At 45.8% G+C, this 18,680-nt stretch overlaps 1 protein-coding gene across 3 annotated transcripts; it reads right to left on the reverse strand.

Annotated features, from left to right (window-relative positions):
• Window positions 1-4,443: 4,443 nt before the first annotated feature.
• Window positions 4,444-15,608, reverse strand: LOC135520608 (caspase-2-like). 3 transcript variants are annotated; one of them, XM_064946280.1, is made up of 12 exons: window positions 15,553-15,608; window positions 14,699-14,852; window positions 14,120-14,281; window positions 13,855-13,995; window positions 11,173-11,245; window positions 10,551-10,642; window positions 8,953-9,135; window positions 7,476-7,604; window positions 7,302-7,392; window positions 6,999-7,187; window positions 6,667-6,776; window positions 4,444-6,555 (listed from the first exon to the last, which is right to left on the reverse strand). In XM_064946280.1, the coding sequence occupies exons 2-12, from the start codon at window positions 14,849-14,851 to the stop codon at window positions 6,421-6,423; spliced, it is 1,458 nt and encodes a 485-aa protein (XP_064802352.1). In that variant the 5' UTR covers window position 14,852; window positions 15,553-15,608; the 3' UTR covers window positions 4,444-6,420. The 3 variants fall into 3 exon arrangements, with proteins under 3 accessions (XP_064802352.1, XP_064802351.1, XP_064802353.1); XM_064946279.1 differs by having other exon boundaries at window positions 14,699-14,855; window positions 15,553-15,590; XM_064946281.1 differs by lacking the exon at window positions 13,855-13,995 and having other exon boundaries at window positions 14,699-14,855; window positions 15,553-15,590.
• Between the last annotated feature and the right edge of the window lie 3,072 nt (window positions 15,609-18,680).

The following is an 18,680-nucleotide window of genomic DNA, read 5'->3' on the forward strand; positions in this document are numbered from 1 at the left end:
CTCTCAGAATGACCTTCTTGATCCAAATCAGTCAGGTTTCAAGACTAGTCATTCAACTGAGACTGCTCTTCTCTGTATCACGGAGGCGCTCCGCACTGCTAAAGCTAACTCTCTCTCCTCTGCTCTCATCCTTCTAGACCTATCGGCTGCCTTCGACACTGTGAACCATCAGATCCTCCTCTCCACCCTCTCTGAGTTGGGCATCTCCGGTGCGGCCCACGCTTGGATTGCGTCCTACCTGACAGGTTGCTCCTACCAGGTGGCGTGGCGAGAATCTGTCTCCTCGCCACGCGCTCTCACCACTGGTGTCCCCCAGGGCTCTATTCTAGGCCCTCTCCTATTCTCGCTATACACCAAGTCACTTGGCTCTGTCATAACCTCACATGGTCTCTCCTATCATTGCTATGCAGACGACACACAATTAATCTTCTCCTTTCCCCCTTCTGATGACCAGGTGGCGAATCGCATCTCTGCATGTCTGGCAGACATATCAGTGTGGATGACGGATCACCACCTCAAGCTGAACCTCGGCAAGACGGAGCTGCTCTTCCTCCCGGGGAAGGACTGCCCGTTCCATGATCTCGCCATCACGGTTGACAACTCCATTGTTTCCTCCTTCCAGAGCGCTAAGAACCTTGGCGTGATCCTGGACAACACCCTGTCGTTCTCAACTAACATCAAGGCGGTGGCCCGTTCCTGTAGGTTCATGCGCTACAACATCCGCAGAGTACGCCCCTGCCTCACACAGGAAGCGGCGCAGGTCCTAATCCAGGCACTTGTCATCTCCCGTCTGGATTACTGCAACTCGCTGTTGGCTGGGCTCCCTGCCTGTGCCATTAAACCCCTACAACTCATCCAGAACGCCGCAGCCCGTCTGGTGTTCAACCTTCCCAAGTTCTCTCACATCACCCCGCTCCTCCGCTCTCTCCACTGGCTTCCAGTTGAAGCTCGCATCCGCTACAAGACCATGGTGCTTGCCTACGGAGCTGTGAGGGGAACGGCACTGCAGTACCTCCAGGCTCTGATCAGGCCCTACACCCAAACAAGGGCACTGCATTCATCCACCTCTGGCCTGCTCGCCTCCCTACCACTGAGGAAGTACAGTTCCCGCTCAGCCCAGTCAAAACTGTTCGCTGCTCTGGCCCCCCAATGGTGGAACAAACTCCCTCACGACGCCAGGACAGCGGAGTCAATCACCACCTTCCGGAGACACCTGAAACCCCACCTCTTCAAGGAATACCTGGGATAGGATAAAGCAATCCTTCTCACCCCCCCTTAAATGATTTAGATGCACTATTGTAAAGTGGCTGTTCCACTGATGTCAGAAGGTGAATTCACCAATTTGTAAGTCGCTCTGGATAAGAGCGTCTGCTAAATGACTTAAATGTAATGTAAATGTAAACTCAGTGCCTCTTTGTTTGACATCATGGGAAAATCAAAATAAATCATTCTCTCTACTGTTATTCTGACATTTCACATTCTTGAAACAGTGGTGATCCTATCTGACCTAAGACAGGGAATTTTTACAAGGATTAAATGTCAGGAATTGTGTAAACTGAGTTGAAATGTATTTGGCTAAGGTGTATGTAAACTTCTGACTTCAACTGTATCTACCTCAAATACCTCGTACCACTCCACATTGATCTGGTACTGGTACTCCATGGATATAGATCCATTCTTGTATTTTATTTGATTCCTTGTGTTAATATTATTCCGTTTTTTACTCTGCATCGTTGGGAAGGGCTCATAAGCAAACATTTCATGGTAAAGTCTACACCAGTTGTATTCAGCGCATGTGACAAATAACATCTGATTTGAACATGAGAGAAGTGGACGGGCGGAGAGTGAGAGGTGGACAGACGGGTAGAGAGTGAGAGGTGGACAGACGGGTAGAGAGTGAGAGGTGGACAGACGGGTAGAGAGTGAGAGGTGGACAGACGGGTAGAGAGTGAGAGGTGGACAGACGGGTAGAGAGTGAGAGGTGGACAGACTGGTAGAGAGTGAGAGGTGGACAGATGGGTAGAGAGTGAGAGGTGGACAGACGGGTAGAGTGAGAGGTGGACAGACTGGTAGAGTGAGAGGTGGACAGACGGGTAGAGAGTGAGAGGTGGACAGACGGGTAGAGAGTGAGAGGTGGACAGACGGGTAGAGTGAGAGGTGGACAGACGGGCAGAGTGAGAGGTGGACAGACGGGCAGAGTAAGAGGTGGGCAGACGGGTGGAGAGTGAGAGGTGGACAGACAGGCAGAGAGTGAGAGGTGGACAGACGGGTAGAGAGTGAGAGGTGGACAGACAGACGGGCAGAGTGAGAGGTGGGCAGACGGGTAGAGAGAGAGAGGTGGACAGACGGGCAGAGAGTGAGAGGTGGACAGACGGGCAGAGAGTGAGAGGTGGACAGACGGGTAGAGTGAGAGGTGGACAGACGGGTGGAGAGTGAGAGGTGGACAGACGGATAGAGTGTGAGAGGTGGACAGACGGGTAGAGTGAGAGGTGGACAGACGGGTAGAGTGAGAGGTGGACAGACGGGTAGAGTGAGAGGTGGACAGACATGTAGAGAGAGAGGTGGACAGACGGGTAGAGAGTGAGAGGTGGACAGACGGGTAGAGTGAGAGGTGGACAGACGGGTAGAGAGTGAGGTGGGCAGAGAGTGAGAGGTGGACAGACAGGCAGAGAGTGAGAGGTGGACAGACGGGTAGAGAGTGAGAGGTGGACAGACGGGTAGAGAGTGAGAGGTGGACAGACGGGCAGAGACAGAGATGGACTGCGACGGACGGACACTCGGACAGGTAGAGAGTGAGAAGTGGACAGACGGGTAGAGTGAGAGGTGGACAGACGGGTAGAGAGTGAGAGGTGGACAGACGGGTAGAGTGAGAGGTGGACAGACGGTAGAGAGTGAGAGGTGTACAGACGGGCAGAGACAGAGATGGACTGCAACGGACGGACACTCAGACAGGTAGAGAGTGAGAAGTGGACAGACGGGTAGAGAGTGAGAAGTGGACAGACGGGTAGAGAGTGAGAGGTGGACAGACAGGTAGAGAGTGAGAGGTGGACTGACGGTAGAGACAGAGGTGTACAGACAGTAGAGAGTGAGAGGTGGACAGACGGGTAGAGAGTGAGAGATGGACAGACAGGTAGAGAGTGAGAGGTGGACAGACGGTAGAGACAGAGGTGTACAGACGGGCAGAGACAGAGATGGACTGCGACGGACGGACACTCGGACAGGTAGAGAGTGAGAAGTGGACAGACTGATGGAAAGACAGACAGAGACCTACCAGGGTCTGTTGGTATCTCAGAGCCTTCCTTTGCGATGCATCTGCAGCCATTGACACGCTGACACAGACCCAAAAATAGCCCTGATGGTCACTTCAGCATTTCCACCCGCACACTCTCAGTCAAACACACACATCAAGAGTGTACACACTTTCTTACATATGCATTGGAACACACACAGCAGTTCAGTGCGCACACACAGGCAGAGACAGACGCAGCGCTTTCCTTTATTAGAACACACAGCAGGGCTCACATTAACGACACCGATACTGGCATACACACCTCTTGTCTCCGTGAGCAGGCCAGCTAGACCCATGGGCCATTAGATCTTTGTTTTTGGATGGAGTGTTCTTGTTTGGACAGTCAGGGTTGAGCGTGATGCCACCCCCCACGGGGCTGCCTCTGCAACGTGAGGGTGGGTGCACATAACACCCCCGTGACAGGTATCAACTCAGCAGCCAATGATACAAGGCTATCCCTTCGAACCCCTCACATGCTCCAAGCCCTCATTCCCCCTGCTGTATCAACATACCTCTTCACTAGGCCAGATGTAGCAGTCACCATAACGCACATTGCCATATATCCCTCCTGATATAATGGTTTTCCGTCTGGGTTGTAGGCATTTATCTCAAAGGTCTGAAGTGGTTCTCACTAAAGTCATGTTTACTGATCTGAACTCACCTGTTCCATGTCAGCCGGATGAGACAGCATGGCCCGCCCAAAGAGAGGGAGAGAGAGAATGGCCCAGCCCCACCAATCCCTTAACCCTTCTCTGCTTTGGAGACCACACGCCACCACATTACAACCTAATCTCACTGCATGGTGGTGGCCAGAGAGAAATGTGTCACTGACAGTGGGCGAGTGTGTGATGTGTGTCAGGGAGAATGATTATGGACAGCTGGCTGAGGCACTACCTGATACACAGAGAATATTATCACAGTGGTGGTGGTCAGTGTGACTCATGACGCATATCATACAGTCCTTACTACAGGGTTATGCGAGTTATACCATACCAGTACATTGAGGGGGACTGGATGTACACTGCGATATAAACAAACAGCAACAAGGAGAGATCAAAATATAATATCATGCATAGTGTATATATGTACAGTGCTCTCTCACACACACACACACACACACACAGCGCATGTTAACACAACTCATAGAAAGTCAATTCATAGAAAAACAAAAAGCTGTTTATTTTCTTGAACATTTGGCAGTCTTTGTTTTAGACATGAATACAGTCATCATCTCCCCCCATCCCCAGCAGCTCCTTAGCTTATGGCAGTGAACCCCAGCCCTCAGTACTTCACTTTCAAGGGATGACCTACTTCACCACAAAATCCACCTTTGGAACATTTACAATTACAAAACAATATGACTTTCCACCACACCAGTTGTGTAGATGATATATTGTACACATTAAGTTAGTTCAAACCGAATGGAAAACGTCTAACATCTGGCACTTTGATTTTGGGGTGAATTGTCCATAGAATTAGAATACAAATTTAACAGGATCTCTATGGAACTGTCCCTTATAAAGATGATCACTACGCATTGTCTCTGTGATTGGTTGGTCAACAGCTCAATTCATACTGTTCCTGTCATATCACTCTTCCCTACAACACTGTTAGAACCAAACACATTGCTGCTCATTCTGAGAAACATCAATATTGCTGCTCATACACTTGAATGGAATGCATCGTCCTATGTAAATGATTAACCAAGTATTTTAAAGACAATACTTAAACACATATTTCACATGGCACACATTGCTATGGAATATTGCATATCAAATTGAAAAGGAAAATACTGTAGCTGCTTTAAAACCAATCCATCCATCTTTAAAAAATCCATGTACATCCATCTTGTGAACTGAAACCTTAATGGTCAAGGAAACGTTGACAGTAGGTAACTTAGGTCTCAAGTTGACCAGAGATAACAAGCAGTTACATAGAATTCTAATATAATTCATTGGTGTAACATATAAATGTAATTCATTTAAATAAAATGTTGACATCTTTCATCACATCTAAGTAATAACAGTCTGGTTACCAGTGTAGTTACAACATTAATTAACCTAAATGTTTTATTTAACTAGGCAAGTCAGTTAAGAACAAATTCTTATTTACAATGACGGCCTAACCTGGCCAAACCTGGATGACGCGACGCTGGACCAATTGTGCGCCGCCCTATGGGACTCCCAATCACAACCAGATGTGACACAGCCTGGATTCGAAACAGGGACTGTAGTGAAGCCTCTTGCACTGAGATGCAGTGCCTTAGACCGTAACGCCCCCATGGAGGTTGAGAGATGGGAGGGGGAGGACAGTTGTTTGTGAGAGAAATGGTCATGACTCCATTCTATTCAAATGGAATGCAGTATACTTGTTGCCTCAATAACACATCAAATCATTGCTAACAAACATGAAACTCCCAATATCACATCTACTTGTCCCAGTATCCTTCAGTGGAAGACTCAGATTACTAGGAAGGTATTGAAAAGCAGCTCCCTCCATGCTGCCTCCTCAGCCAATAACTCTACACCACCACCTGTCTGCCCATCAGATGGACACAGATACACACCTTCATTTGGTCAGGGGGATTTCCTATTATAATGCTTATAATGTTATGCATTTTATAATAAAGTTTTGAATACAAAAAGGAAACGAGGGCTTTAAAATTCTTACAAAAAAAACAGCATAAAAACAATTTGATACAAAATAAATTGATAAAAATAGATCTGCATACAAAATACATGTTTAAAAAAATAATAAACTTGAAACCCAAAAGTTAGTTTAGTAAGAAATTAAAAGCAATACATTTAAATATATTCTGGTGTGTTAGCGAGACAAAAATGTTTCCTCAAACATTTCAATCCCATTTCTAACTGGCACAGATACACATATAGCAAGCCTACCTGATAGGTAGGTACACACATCAGCTTCATACCAGTCATGTATACTTCATGCCCATTACCAAGCACATAGATTTACAACAACTCGTTCCATTTTTCTTTCCAAGAGTTTGTCTGTGAGAGAATTTGCACAGCAAATGTGAATGAATTAATCCTCTGTGAGTGTGTGTAACAGCATGTGTGTGTGTGTCAGTAGTGGGTGCGGTATGTGTGTGGTGCAGAAATGTGTGCGTGTCAGTACTGAGGGTGGTACTTGGGGAACAGGTAGAGGTCTTTGCAGAGGGAGCTGGTGAATTCAGACATCTCCTTACAGCGATGGTGGGGGGTGCCAGGAGCATAGCCTTCTCTGTCTTTAATACGACCATTCACCTGAGGACAGAGGTTACAAAAGGTTACTAGCACTGAACTTGCTGATAACTACTTTATTGAGGGAAAATGTACTTACTATGACTGTGATATGTGGTGTGTGTTTGTGTTTACCTGCACCAGTATGTCTGATAGGTGTGTGTCTCTGGCTCTGAAGCGGAGTGCTGAGTTGACCTCTTGGATGAACCAGGATCCTCTCTTGGTATTCCTCATGGCTGCAGTACCTAGCAGGGCCCGACAGACACTACATGACCTAGCAGGGCCTGACAGACACTACATGACCTAGCAGGGCCCGACAGACACCACATGACCTAGCAGGGCCGACAGACACTACATGACCTAGCAGGGCCCGACAGACACACATAACAAAGAAATACCACCAAATACTCCAACATTCACATCATAAACCAACTCAGAGAACACACATAACCTACACACACTCACACCTTTGAGGGAGGCGAAGCCGCAGATCATGTCAGAGCGCTGGGGCAGTTTGACTCTGAGCCTGCCTCTCTCCTCCGTCTGCCTGGTGTCTCCATCTCCCTCTCCCTCCCTTCCTGCATCCCTCTGTTCACAGCCAGGAGACTGGGTCCTCTCTGGACCGTCTGGCTGCTCCACCCCACAGTCCATCTCCTCTGGACGGAGACAGAGACAGAGAGAAGACGGGTTAGAAGAAGAGAACAGGGAAGGGAGGGTTGGGGAAAGGGAAGGAGGGAGAGTGAGGGCAGAGAGATCGTGTGTGAGCTCACCTCCTCTGCAGGCCTGGATGAAGAACATCTTGGGTTTATTCTGCAGTAGAGGACAGTGGGCGTTGTCAAATGCCTCAAACACCCAGTCCAACTGAGAGAGAGACAGAGATTCAATTAATATGATTATTATCATCAGAAAGGGTTTCACTCTCAACTGAATGAGGTCACACACACCTCCAGTAGCTGTCCGTCTGTGCCGTAGATAGCCCCCTCTACTCCATGGGACAGCAGACACACCACACAGCTGGATACGGTCTGGTGCTGCTGCTGTCTGCCAAACTGCTCAATGCACTCCCGCATGCCCTGCCATAGAGAGAGATCAATCAAGTATTAAACTATAGTGTAATTACATAGCACTTTTAGAATTATTTTGGTACATTTTGTCACAAAGTGCAAGCGCCACTAGTTATACAGAGAGGAAGTGTAGAGCTGTAAATTCACCCTTTGTTCTTTGCATTAAACATGGTCATGGAAAGACCAACGCTACACACAGCTGTCTCCACTAGCTAACAACATGACTCTAATAGCAACAGGTCTATGAAGATCAAGGCAAACAAATGCCTGAGTGCCACTGATTGAAGCCAGTGGGGGATCCACCGATACAGTCCATGTTGTTGAAGCACTGCTGTACCTTTGGCACCACTATCTTACTCTCTGTGTGTGTGTACAGTTGAAGTCGGAACTGTACATACACTTAGGTTGGAGTCATTAAAACTTGTTTTTCAACCACTCCACAAATTTCTTGTTAACAAACAATAGTTTTGGCAAGTCGGATAGGACATCTACTTGTGCATGACACGTACTTTTTCCAACAAATGTTTACAGACAGATTATTTCACTTAAAATTCACTGCAACACAATTCCAGTGGGTCAGAAGTTTACATACACTAAGTTGACGGTGCCTTTAAACAGCTTGGAAAATCCAAGAAAGTATGTCACGTGAAGCACAGGGGTGGCAGCATCATGTTGTGGGGGTGCTTTGCTGCAGGAGGGACTGGTGCACTTCACAAAATAGATGGCATCATGAGGTTGGAAGATTATGTGGATATATTGAAGCAACATCTCCAGACATCAGTCAGGAAGTCAAAGCTTGGTCACAAATGGGTCTTCCAAATGGACAATGACCCCAAGCATACTTCCAAAGTTGTGGCAAAGTGGCTTAAGGACAACAAAGTCAAGGCATTGGAGTGGCCATCACAAAGCCCTGACCTCAATCCTATAGAAAATGTGTGGGCAGAACTGAAAAAGTGTGTGCGAGCAAGGAGGCCTACAAACCTGACCTAGTTACACCAGCTCTGTCAGGAGGAATGGGCCAAAATTCACCCAACTTATTGTGGGAAACTTGTGGAAGGCTACCTGAGACGTTTGACCCAAGTTAAACAATTTAAAGGCAATGCTACCAAATACTAATTGAGTGTATGTAAACTTCTGATCCACTGGAAATGTGATGAAAGAAATAAAAGCTGAAATAAATAATTCTCTCTACTATTATTCTGACATTTCACATTCTTAAAATAAAGTGGTGATCCTAAATGATCTAAGACAGGGATTTTTTACTAGATTAAATGTCAGGAATTATGAAAAACTGAGTTTAAATATAATTGGCTAAGGTGTATGTTAACTTCCGACTTCAACTGTATGTCTTTGTTACCGGAGCTGTGAGGTCTCTCCGGACGGTGACCATGTAGTCCAGCTCAGTGAACACCTTCCTGAGGATCTCCTCGTCCACCTCCCCTCCCTTCCTGGAGTCCAGGTCAGGAGCAGCACAGGGGTCAAAGGAGACATTACTGATCACCAAGGCCAGGCCACGAGGACTGGACACCATACTATAGGACTGAAGGGGAGAGAGCAGGAGAAAGAGAGGAGAGGGGGAAGAGAGAACGTGTGAGGGGAGGAGAGAGATGCAAAGGGAGGAAAGAAAGCGAAGAAGGGAAAGGAGGAAAAAAGAGTGAGGGACAAGAGACAAAAATGCAGCGTGAGAAAATGACATGGTTTACCTGAAGGAAAATAATAATGTGCTTCAGTTGCTGCTGTTCTCAGTAGTGTTTGTTGTGGTTTCTGTCCCTGTACTTCAATGACAGTTTTACAACCCAGTGGAGCTCAGTGATGAATCATCCTCAACCTGAGCAGGTTTACAGAGACTTCAACACATGGGCTGGGGGAATTCTCCCCGTGTCTCTTTCCTGTCAAACTGACTGTGGTCTAGACAAACACTGTCTTCTACAGACCAGTGGGACTTGGTCCTGGTACTGTCTTAACTCTGTCTATACTGCAGAGGTCTAATAGCTGTCTGTTTAGAGCAGACACTTCAACCGCTGTTACAGGTTGAGGTGGATGAATAGGAAGATCTGCTCTCCTGCTCCCTAGAAATACCTTGGGGAACAATGCAGCTAAACAGCATCTGGAAACACATTCTGGACACAAGAAGTGCATGCATGTGTTTGTTGCAAAGGTGCACGTTGCAGTGGCTGCTGCCTTGAAACTAACTTCCCTAGGGGATTGCATTTTGTTGCATTGTATTTGCAGTGACAAATATGAGAACCAAAAATACACAGCAGTTAACAACGTTAATTGTCTCAGGTAAGAGATACCAGACAGAGACTGTGTTGTACCTGTTGGCAGTGACATGGAACAGACAGTGATTTACTGGTTTGTATTAACAGTGAGCGTTGTACCTGTTGGTAGTGACATGGTACAGACAGGTGATTTACTGGTTTGTATTAACAGTGAGTGTTGTACCTGTTGGCAGTGACATGGTACAGACAGGTGATCTACTGGTTTGTATTAACAGTGAGTGTTGTACCTGTTGGCAGTGACATGGTACAGACAGGTGATTTACTGGTTTGTATTAACAGTGAGCGTTGTACCTGTTGACAGTGACATGGTACAGACAGTGATTTACTGGTTTGTATTAACAGTGAGTGTTGTACCTGTTGGCAGTGACATGGAACAGACAGGTGATTTACTGGTTTGTATTAACAGTGAGTGTTGTACCTGTTGGCAGTGACATGGTACAGACAGTGATTTACTGGTTTGTATTAACAGTGAGCGTTGTACCTGTTGGCAGTGACATGGAACAGACAGGTGATTTACTGGTTTGTATTAACAGTGAGTGTTGTACCTGTTGGCAGTGACAAGGTACAGACAGGTGATTTACTGGTTTGTATTAACAGTGAGTGTTGTACCTGTTGGCAGTGACAAGGTACAGACAGGTGATTTACTGGTTTGTATTAACAGTGAGCGTTGTACCTGTTGGCAGTGTTTTAGGTAGAAGTCTGGTGTACAGGGAAGAACAGAGCTGGTGATGGGACTGTCTGCATCCAGACACATCTCCATTGACTCTGAAACACATATTAGGATGACATTACACCCTGCATGTATTTCATTCCAGAAAATACACCAGTGGAGACAAACAATTACAATAATGTCCATCAGAGCAGGGTTCCAGTCAAGGTCACGTTTCTGCCTTGAAAGGGAAGCTGTTAGCAACATATAATGGTGTTGTAACAACCTTTGTACTACAGCTATGTGAGCAAGTCACACGGGCGTAGTGCCTGAAGGTGGCGAGACTGGCTGGGCAGTGGCACTCCATACCAAGGCTACAGCACTGCTTCCACACTGATCAAATTATACAACTGGACTCAATTGGGACATTTTCATTTAGTTTAATTGGGTTTATTAAAAATAAGCTTTTTTTTACTGAGTTGCAAGCCAACAAACAGAATGATTACATTTGTTTTTTTTTCTTCTCCAAAACACCACACAAACAACCCCTCCCACGATCTCCTTGGAAAAGTGCAAATATTGTGAATGAAACAGTTGTAAAACTGTGATCTTGAATGCACCCACCTCAGATGACTGCTCTACTCACCTTGTGTTCTGGCTCTCTTGGCTGGAACAATCCCCTCCTGGGTGGGAAGTGGGAGGGGAGAGTCCACATATCTCTGAAGGACAAAGGAAAAGGAGAATTTAACCATCTTTTAACATACCTTCGACATCAATACAATCTAAACATTTATAGGTGAAACCAGTTCATTCCTGATTTTCTCTCTCGCCTGCAGTGTGAATACCAAAACATCCAGAGGAGGCTTGGGTTGGGAGTGATGGCTGACTCACCTCTCTCCCAATCTACATCTCTCCTCCTCTTTCTCCCTGTTACAGCAGTCTGTAGCTTGGGTTGGGAGTGATGGCTGACTCACCTCTCTCCCAATCTACATCTCTCCTCCTCTTTGTCCCCGTTACAGCAGTCTGTAGCTTGGGTTGGGAGTGATGGCTGACTCACCTCTCTCCCAATCTACATCTCTCCTCCTCTTTTCTTATTCCCCTCTTTGTCCCCGTTACAGCAGTCTGTAGCTTGGGTTGGGAGTGATGGCTGACTCACCTCTCTCCCAATCTACATCTCTCCTCCTCTTTGTCCCCGTTACAGCAGTCTGTAGCTTGGGTTGGGAGTGATGGCTGACTCACCTCTCTCCCAATCTACATCTCTCCTCCTCTTTTCTTATTCCCCTCTTTGTCCCCGTTACAGCAGTCTGTAGCTTGGGTTGGGAGTGATGGCTGACTCACCTCTCTCCCAATCTACATCTCTCCTCCTCTTTTCTTATTCCCCTCTTTGTCCCCATTAAAGCAGTCTGTAGCTTGGGTTGGGAGTGATGGCTGACTCACCTCTCTCCCAATCTACATCTCTCCTCCTCTTTTCTTATTCCCCTCTTTGTCCCCGTTACAGCAGTCTGTAGCTTGGGTTGGGAGTGATGGCTGACTCACCTCTCTCCCAATCTACATCTCTCCTCCTCTTTCTCCCTGTTACAGCAGTCTGTAGCTTGGGTTGGGAGTGATGGCTGACTCACCTCTCTCCCAATCTACATCTCTCCTCCTCTTTCTCCCTGTTACAGCAGTCTGTAGCTTGGGTTGGGAGTGATGGCTGACTCACCTCTCTCCCAATCTACATCTCTCCTCCTCTTTTCTTATTCCCATGTTTCTCCCTGTTACAGCAGTCTGTAGCTTGGGTTGGGAGTGGTGTGGTCACTTCTTTCTCTAGTGACTATCTGGGGACTCTGGGGGGGACAGTCTGTAGTAGGGTTGAATGGCAGGAACCAAGTTTCCGAGATTTACCGTCCAAAACCACTCCCCTTTCCCGGGATAAATAACTGCGAGAAACCGGTAAATTACAATAAATGATTTATATGAACAGCATGGAGTGAAATGGAACTGTTAAAATGATATGCAATGTCTAAATTTGGTTTCTCTACAGCCGCTGCATGATGAATCAAAGCTCAGGGGCGAGACAGGCAGCCCATCTCAGTATGGAGCGCAGTTCACAATGCATACCCACTGTATTGGTATTTTATTAGGATCCCCATTAGCTGTTGCAAAAGCAGCAGCTCCGCTTCCTGTATCATCTCATCATGGTAACATGTTTTCTTGTGACAGGTGGGCCTACATTGACTGCAGCATAGCCTATGCAACAGTAATATAGACAGAATGCACGTCTAATTTACCCATCTCCATCTGGCATTCAGGGGTCAACTTTTTACATTTTGTTTTGTAAATATATATTTTTTTTTATTGCAGTCCAAGAGTTTTAAAAACAGCCTATCACTCTAACATCATTGCTTTAAATCAGTGAACACACTCTCTCTATCAACCCCATTCAATTTGCATCTAAAATAGATAACCCTGTTCTAAATTGAGATATATAGATGTTCTGGCCTACCTCTTTCAGGTAAAACATTATTAACCTTATATTAAGCTAATTAATGATGGATAATGCATAATAAGCATCTAACTTATAGCCTCTGTCTCTTGCACAATGCGCAAGCGCCTGTGCTCCGCTGGCCACTCAAACAAAAAACACTCCTTAGCTCTGAATCCCATGCAGGAAAAGCTAGACAATCTTTTTTGCATTTCTTACACCAATAGACTATTCGAAGAGAGATGCAATTTTTGTTGTTGTTGCTGAATGTTAAATACAGCAGCCAACAGAACTCAAGGGTAGTTTGAAAGAACAGTGATTGCGTGCCAAGGCAGCAGGCTAATGCAGTTATTTATTCAGACCCACAACCATTCAATCTTCATGGTCTCTTCTGCTTTATCATGGTTTTAACGTTGTGCGTAATTCCAGTTCATATAATAGAGTATAATACAATAGAGTAATACAGTTCACACTCAAAAAGATTAGCCTACTGGAGCTTGTTTCATTTATTTACCCAAGAGCATATAGCTAGCTACATCTATGGGTTGTAATGCTTCCCTGTCGTGCGTAATGTGCAGTAGCCTATATCCTATAGATAATGGAACAATTATTTTGGCTTTGGGCTCATTAAATGTCTTTAATGTAGGCCTCGTAAAATGTATCAGACTCAGGTAGCATTAGGTTTGAATATTTTTCATTACATATGCTTTATAATGTTTTTGAATGACACTTCCAGTTTTAGACTGAAATACAGGGTTACTCTGGAGAAAAGTTGTTTTATTCTTGGGATGGAACATTTGTAAAATGCCAGGAAAATATTCCAACTTAGTCTGTAGCTTGGTTTAGGTGTTGGGTAGAGCTCACCTCTTTCTCTTTATCCCCCTCTTCCTCACTGTCTTTGACTGGGGTCTTTGTGAATGGGGCGTTGCTGTCTGAAGCTTGGATTGGGTATGCTGTGGATATCACCTCCTCAGCCCTGTCTTTCACTTTAGCTGTCTGGGGACACTGTGTATGGGGCACAGTTTGAGGCTTAGGTTGGTTGTGGCGCTCACCCCTCTCCCTTTCTATCTTTGTCCTTCTGCTCATCTGTCTGGATCAACATCTTGTGTGGCACCCAGTGCCCACTCACCTGTCTCTCTCCATCCCTCTCTGGTGACTCTGTGAGCAGGGCACATAGGTGCTGCTGCTCTGTGTCTCTCAGTGCTGAGCAGAAGCTGCTAAAGGCTCTGGGACCACGCTTGGGGAGCAGGGACAGCAGACGCCAGCTCCGCTTGTGGGAGTTCGGCTCCACCTGGGGAACAACGGATATCAACCCAGATTACAAAAAATAGAAAGTGAAAGACATGGTAATCTACACCAGGGTTTCTGAAACCGGGTGCATCTTTTGGTTTTTGCCATAGCACTACACATGATTCAAATGATCAATTCATCAAGCTTTGATTATTTCAATCAGCTGTGTAGTGCTATGGCAAAACATTTTTAAACATGCACACAAGGGGCAAGGACGAGTTTCAAGGACCGAGTTTGGGAAACCCTGATCTACACTAACATTCATATTTGATTACATGATTGAAGTTAATGACATAAATCAACAATAAGACATTTGGGCCATGAATGCATGCATTTTTTGGACGTTGATAGCGTCATAAGTCACCTGACCTGGTAATAGTATCGAACTACACAATTTAACATGGTGAACACAACATACCAGGATGCTTTCTGCCATGCTGTCGGTGAGAATGTCGTCTGTCTGCAGCGACTGAATGAACAGCTCGTCCACCACCATATCTTTGCAGAGAGTCACAGAGCATTTACGAAGCCCCCTTCTGTCTCGTTCCAGCATACCGACTTCCCCCAACATTCTGCTACGAGACAAGACACAGGAAAACGCTTCATTTACTGTCAACTTACATTCTTACAAAACCGTGCGCGGTATATAGGCCTAGCTTCTCAACAACAACGTATTAACGTTACTCATTGGCATTGTATCGAGCTATTATAATAGCTCAACATACCTTGTTTTCTAAATCGGAGTGGTAAGGATGCTTAATGTGTCTTTCTGTAAGACAACTAACATTATACTAGCTAGCTATAGTAGCTGTCTGGATGAATACGAGAAAGTAATTGGTAGTTATATCTCCTATTCTTTCCAAAGTCTGGTAACACTCAGCAGCAGATACTTACAAAGGCTGTCAGGTAACGTTAGCCAGCTGTCTCCAGCTAACGCGTTAGCTAGCTAATAATGAATGTGTCAAGGAAAAGTTGACATCACTTTGACGTCCGAACAATACTACATTGTAAGCAAATGTCAGTCAGTATCGTTGCATTTCAGAAAACAGTGTACACTGAACTTTAGATATGCAAATAACTAACGTTAGCCAGTCAGGTTCGCTTAACACAGTTACATCGGCATGCTAACGTTGGGATGTTATTTTTTTCGAGAATTTCAAACATTCGGAACACTTTCAATGCGTTCATCTGCTCCCAAACCACATGTCCTTAAAAACAGATTTAACTAACTGTATTTGAAGTTATTTCGCACAATTTAACAACATAACGTACCCTACGAAACCAACTTCCGCGCCTCTGCAATGTGTGGAAATGGTAGTGGGAGTGGTCTAAATTCATTGTGTGGAATTACAGCCAATGCAGTTCGGAGAATTTGGATTGACGTTTTCCTGGGCGAATACAAGTCAGCTTTCCCATGGCGAGGGCGTGGTTGGAAACATATTAATCAAATTAATGTTGAATTTGTATCCGTTGTTACAGTAAATAATCAACCAATTGATAAGAAGATCATGGAAGACTAACATAAACAGTTATCTAATGTTTAGACGAAGTAGAGGATGGCATGTCATTTGTAGGAAATAAGAGAGTGAGAGATTCAGAGATTCAGGAATGAACTGGAAACAGCTCACATCTGTCCACAAGGAATTTTTGATTGTGAAAAATCCATGTTTTCCCAAATACTGTTGATTGATGTGAGAAATTATACTTAAAATGGCATGACATAATTGACCTTATTGTGCAAATGGAGCCAAATATGTTGTATTTATAGATACACTATGAACATACAGTGCATTCGGAAAGTATTCAGACCCCTTGATTTTTCCACATTTTGTTACATTACAGCCTTATTCTAAAATGGATGACATTTTTTTTAATCCTCATCGATCTACACACAATACCTCACAATGACAATGCGGTAACTTGTTTTTCAAAATGTTTGCACATTTTATTTACATAAGTATTCAGACCCTTTGCTATGAGACTCGAAATTGAGCTCAGGAGTTTCGACAATTTGACTGGAGTCCACCTGTGGTAAATTCAATTGATTGGACATGATTTGGAAAGGCACACACCTGTCTATATAAAGTCCCACAGTTGACAGTGCATGTCAGAGCAAAACCCAAGCCATGAGGTGGAAGGATTTGTCCGTAGAGCTACGAGACAGGATTGTCGAGGCACAGATATGGGGAAGGGTACAAAAAAAACTCTGCAGCATTGAAGGTCCCTGTAACGATGTACGCTGAGAGTCGGTTCAGGGAGTGAATACATTTAATTAATAAATTAACAAAACAGAAAAACACAAACCGCGCACCGACATGAAAGAAAAGCAATGACGACTGGGGAAGAAACCAAAGGGAGTGACATATAAAGGGCAGGTAATCAAAGAGTTGATGGAGTCCAGGTGAGTGTCATTATGCGTGTAACGCTGGTGACAGGTGTGCACCCTAACAAGCAGCATGGTGACCTAGAGGTCGGAGGGGGATTACACGTGACAGTGACAGTACCCCCTCCCCGACGCGTGGCTCCATCTGCAGGACGCGGACCAAGATGACGATCCCGGGGATCAGGAGCGGACCGGTCACCTCTGCTAAGGTGCGGGAACCTGTAGATCCATAGAATAACGCCTCACCCAGGGAGTGTTTTTTTCCCGGTGGGAATGACGTTGGGTCCGGGAGCCGCTACAGGCTCTCATGCCTCAGACAGAACGCCAGGCTCCCCTGCTTCCGCCGGCTGGTCAGGCTCTCATGCTTTAGCCGGATCGCCAAGCTCCCTGCTTCAACCGGCTCGTCAGGTTTCCGCGCTCCAGTCAACGACCGGTCCGCTCATGATCCCCGAGATCGTCTCTTTGGTTGGCGTCTTGCAGCTGAAGCCGAACACCCGGGGAGGGGTTACCGTCATGTATAATCTCTCCGGCGCTCTAGGTCGCTATGCTCCCGCGTCTCAGCCAGACTGACAGGTTTCCCGTGCCTCAGCAGAGGTGACCGGTCCACTCCTGATCCCCGGGATCATCATTTAGGTCAGTGTCCTGTGGCTGGAGCTGTGCATTGGGGAGGGGGAACTGTCACATGTGCTCCCTCTCCGGCCTCTAGGTCACCAGGCTGCTCATTATGGCGCACACCTGTCGCCATCATTACGTGCTCCTGCGCGTCATCAGACTCACCTGGACTCCATCACTTTCCTGACTACCTTCCCTAAATATGTCACTCTCTTTGGTTCCTTTCCCAGGCATTATTGTTTCTGTGTCATGTCTGTGCGTTGTTCATGTTTCTTATTTTGTATTATGTTGTGTTTATTTATTAAAACATTCACTCCCAGAACTTGCTTCCCGACTCTCAGTACACATTGTTACAGTCCCAACTAACACAATGGCCTCTGTCATTCTTAAATGGAAGAAGTTTGGAACCACCAAGACTCTTCCTAGAGCTGGCTGCCCAGATCAAACTGAGCAATCGGGAGAGAAGGGCCTTGGTCAGGGAGGTGACCAAGAACCCAAGGGTCACTCTGACAGAGCTCAGAGATCCTCTTTGGGGGTGGAAGAACCTTCCAGAAGGACAACCATTTCTGCAGCACTCCACCAATTAGGCCTTTATGGTAGAGTGGCCAGATGAATGCCCCTCCTCAGTAAGGCACATGACAGCCAACTTGGAGTTTGCCAATAGGCACCTAATGGACTCTGACCATGAGAAACAAGATTCTCTGGTCTGATGAAACCAAGACTGAACTCTTTGGCCTGAATGCCAAGCGTCATATCTAGAGGAAACCTGGCACCATCCCTACGATGAAGCACGGTGGTGGCAGCATCATGCTGTGGGGATGTTTTTCAATGGCAGGGACTGGAAGACTAGTCAGGATTGAGGGAAAGATGAACAGAACAAAGAACAGAGCCCGGACTGTACTTCCAACAAGACAACGACCCTAAACACACAGCCAGGAGTGGCTTCGGGACAAGTTTCCGACCGAACTTGAGTGGCCCAGCCAGAGCCCGGACTTGAACCCGATCGAACATCTCTGGAAAGACCTGAAAATAGCTGTGCACCAATGCTCCCCATCCACCCTGACATAGCTTGAGAGGATCCTCAGAGAAGAATAGGAGAAACTCCCTAAATACAAATGTGCTAAGCTTGTAGCATCACACGCAATAAGACTCAAGGCTGTAATTACTGCCAAAGGTGCTTCAACAAAGTACTGAGTAAAGGGTCTGAATACTTATGTCAATACAAAATGTGTAAAAAACTGTTTTTGCTTTGTCATTATGGGGTATTGTGTGTAGATTGCTGAGGGAAAAGGGAATCAATTTTAGAATAAGGCTGTAACATAACAAAATGTGGGAAAAGTCATGTGTTCTGAAAACCGTCCGAAGGCAATGTACAGTTGAAATCGGAAGTTTACAAACACCTGGA

The sequence above is a fragment of the Oncorhynchus masou genome, chromosome 29 (genome assembly GCF_036934945.1).
Source record: "Oncorhynchus masou masou isolate Uvic2021 chromosome 29, UVic_Omas_1.1, whole genome shotgun sequence".
Lineage (NCBI taxonomy): Eukaryota > Metazoa > Chordata > Actinopteri > Salmoniformes > Salmonidae > Oncorhynchus > Oncorhynchus masou.

What these genes read in the sequence shown, in the direction of transcription:
- LOC135520608 (XM_064946280.1), bottom strand. Translation starts at nt 14,851, where the DNA reads ATGTTGGGGGAAGTCGGTATGCTGGAACGAGACAGAAGGGGGCTTCGT. An exon ending in AGGGGGATAAAGAGAAAGAG is followed by an intron (nt 11,246 to 13,854) that starts GTGAGCTCTACC and finishes TTTGTCCTTCAG; the next exon opens with AGATATGTGGACTCTCCCCT. An exon ending in GGAGAGACCTCACAGCTCCG is followed by an intron (nt 7,605 to 8,952) that starts GTAACAAAGACA and finishes TCTCTATGGCAG; the next exon opens with GGCATGCGGGAGTGCATTGA.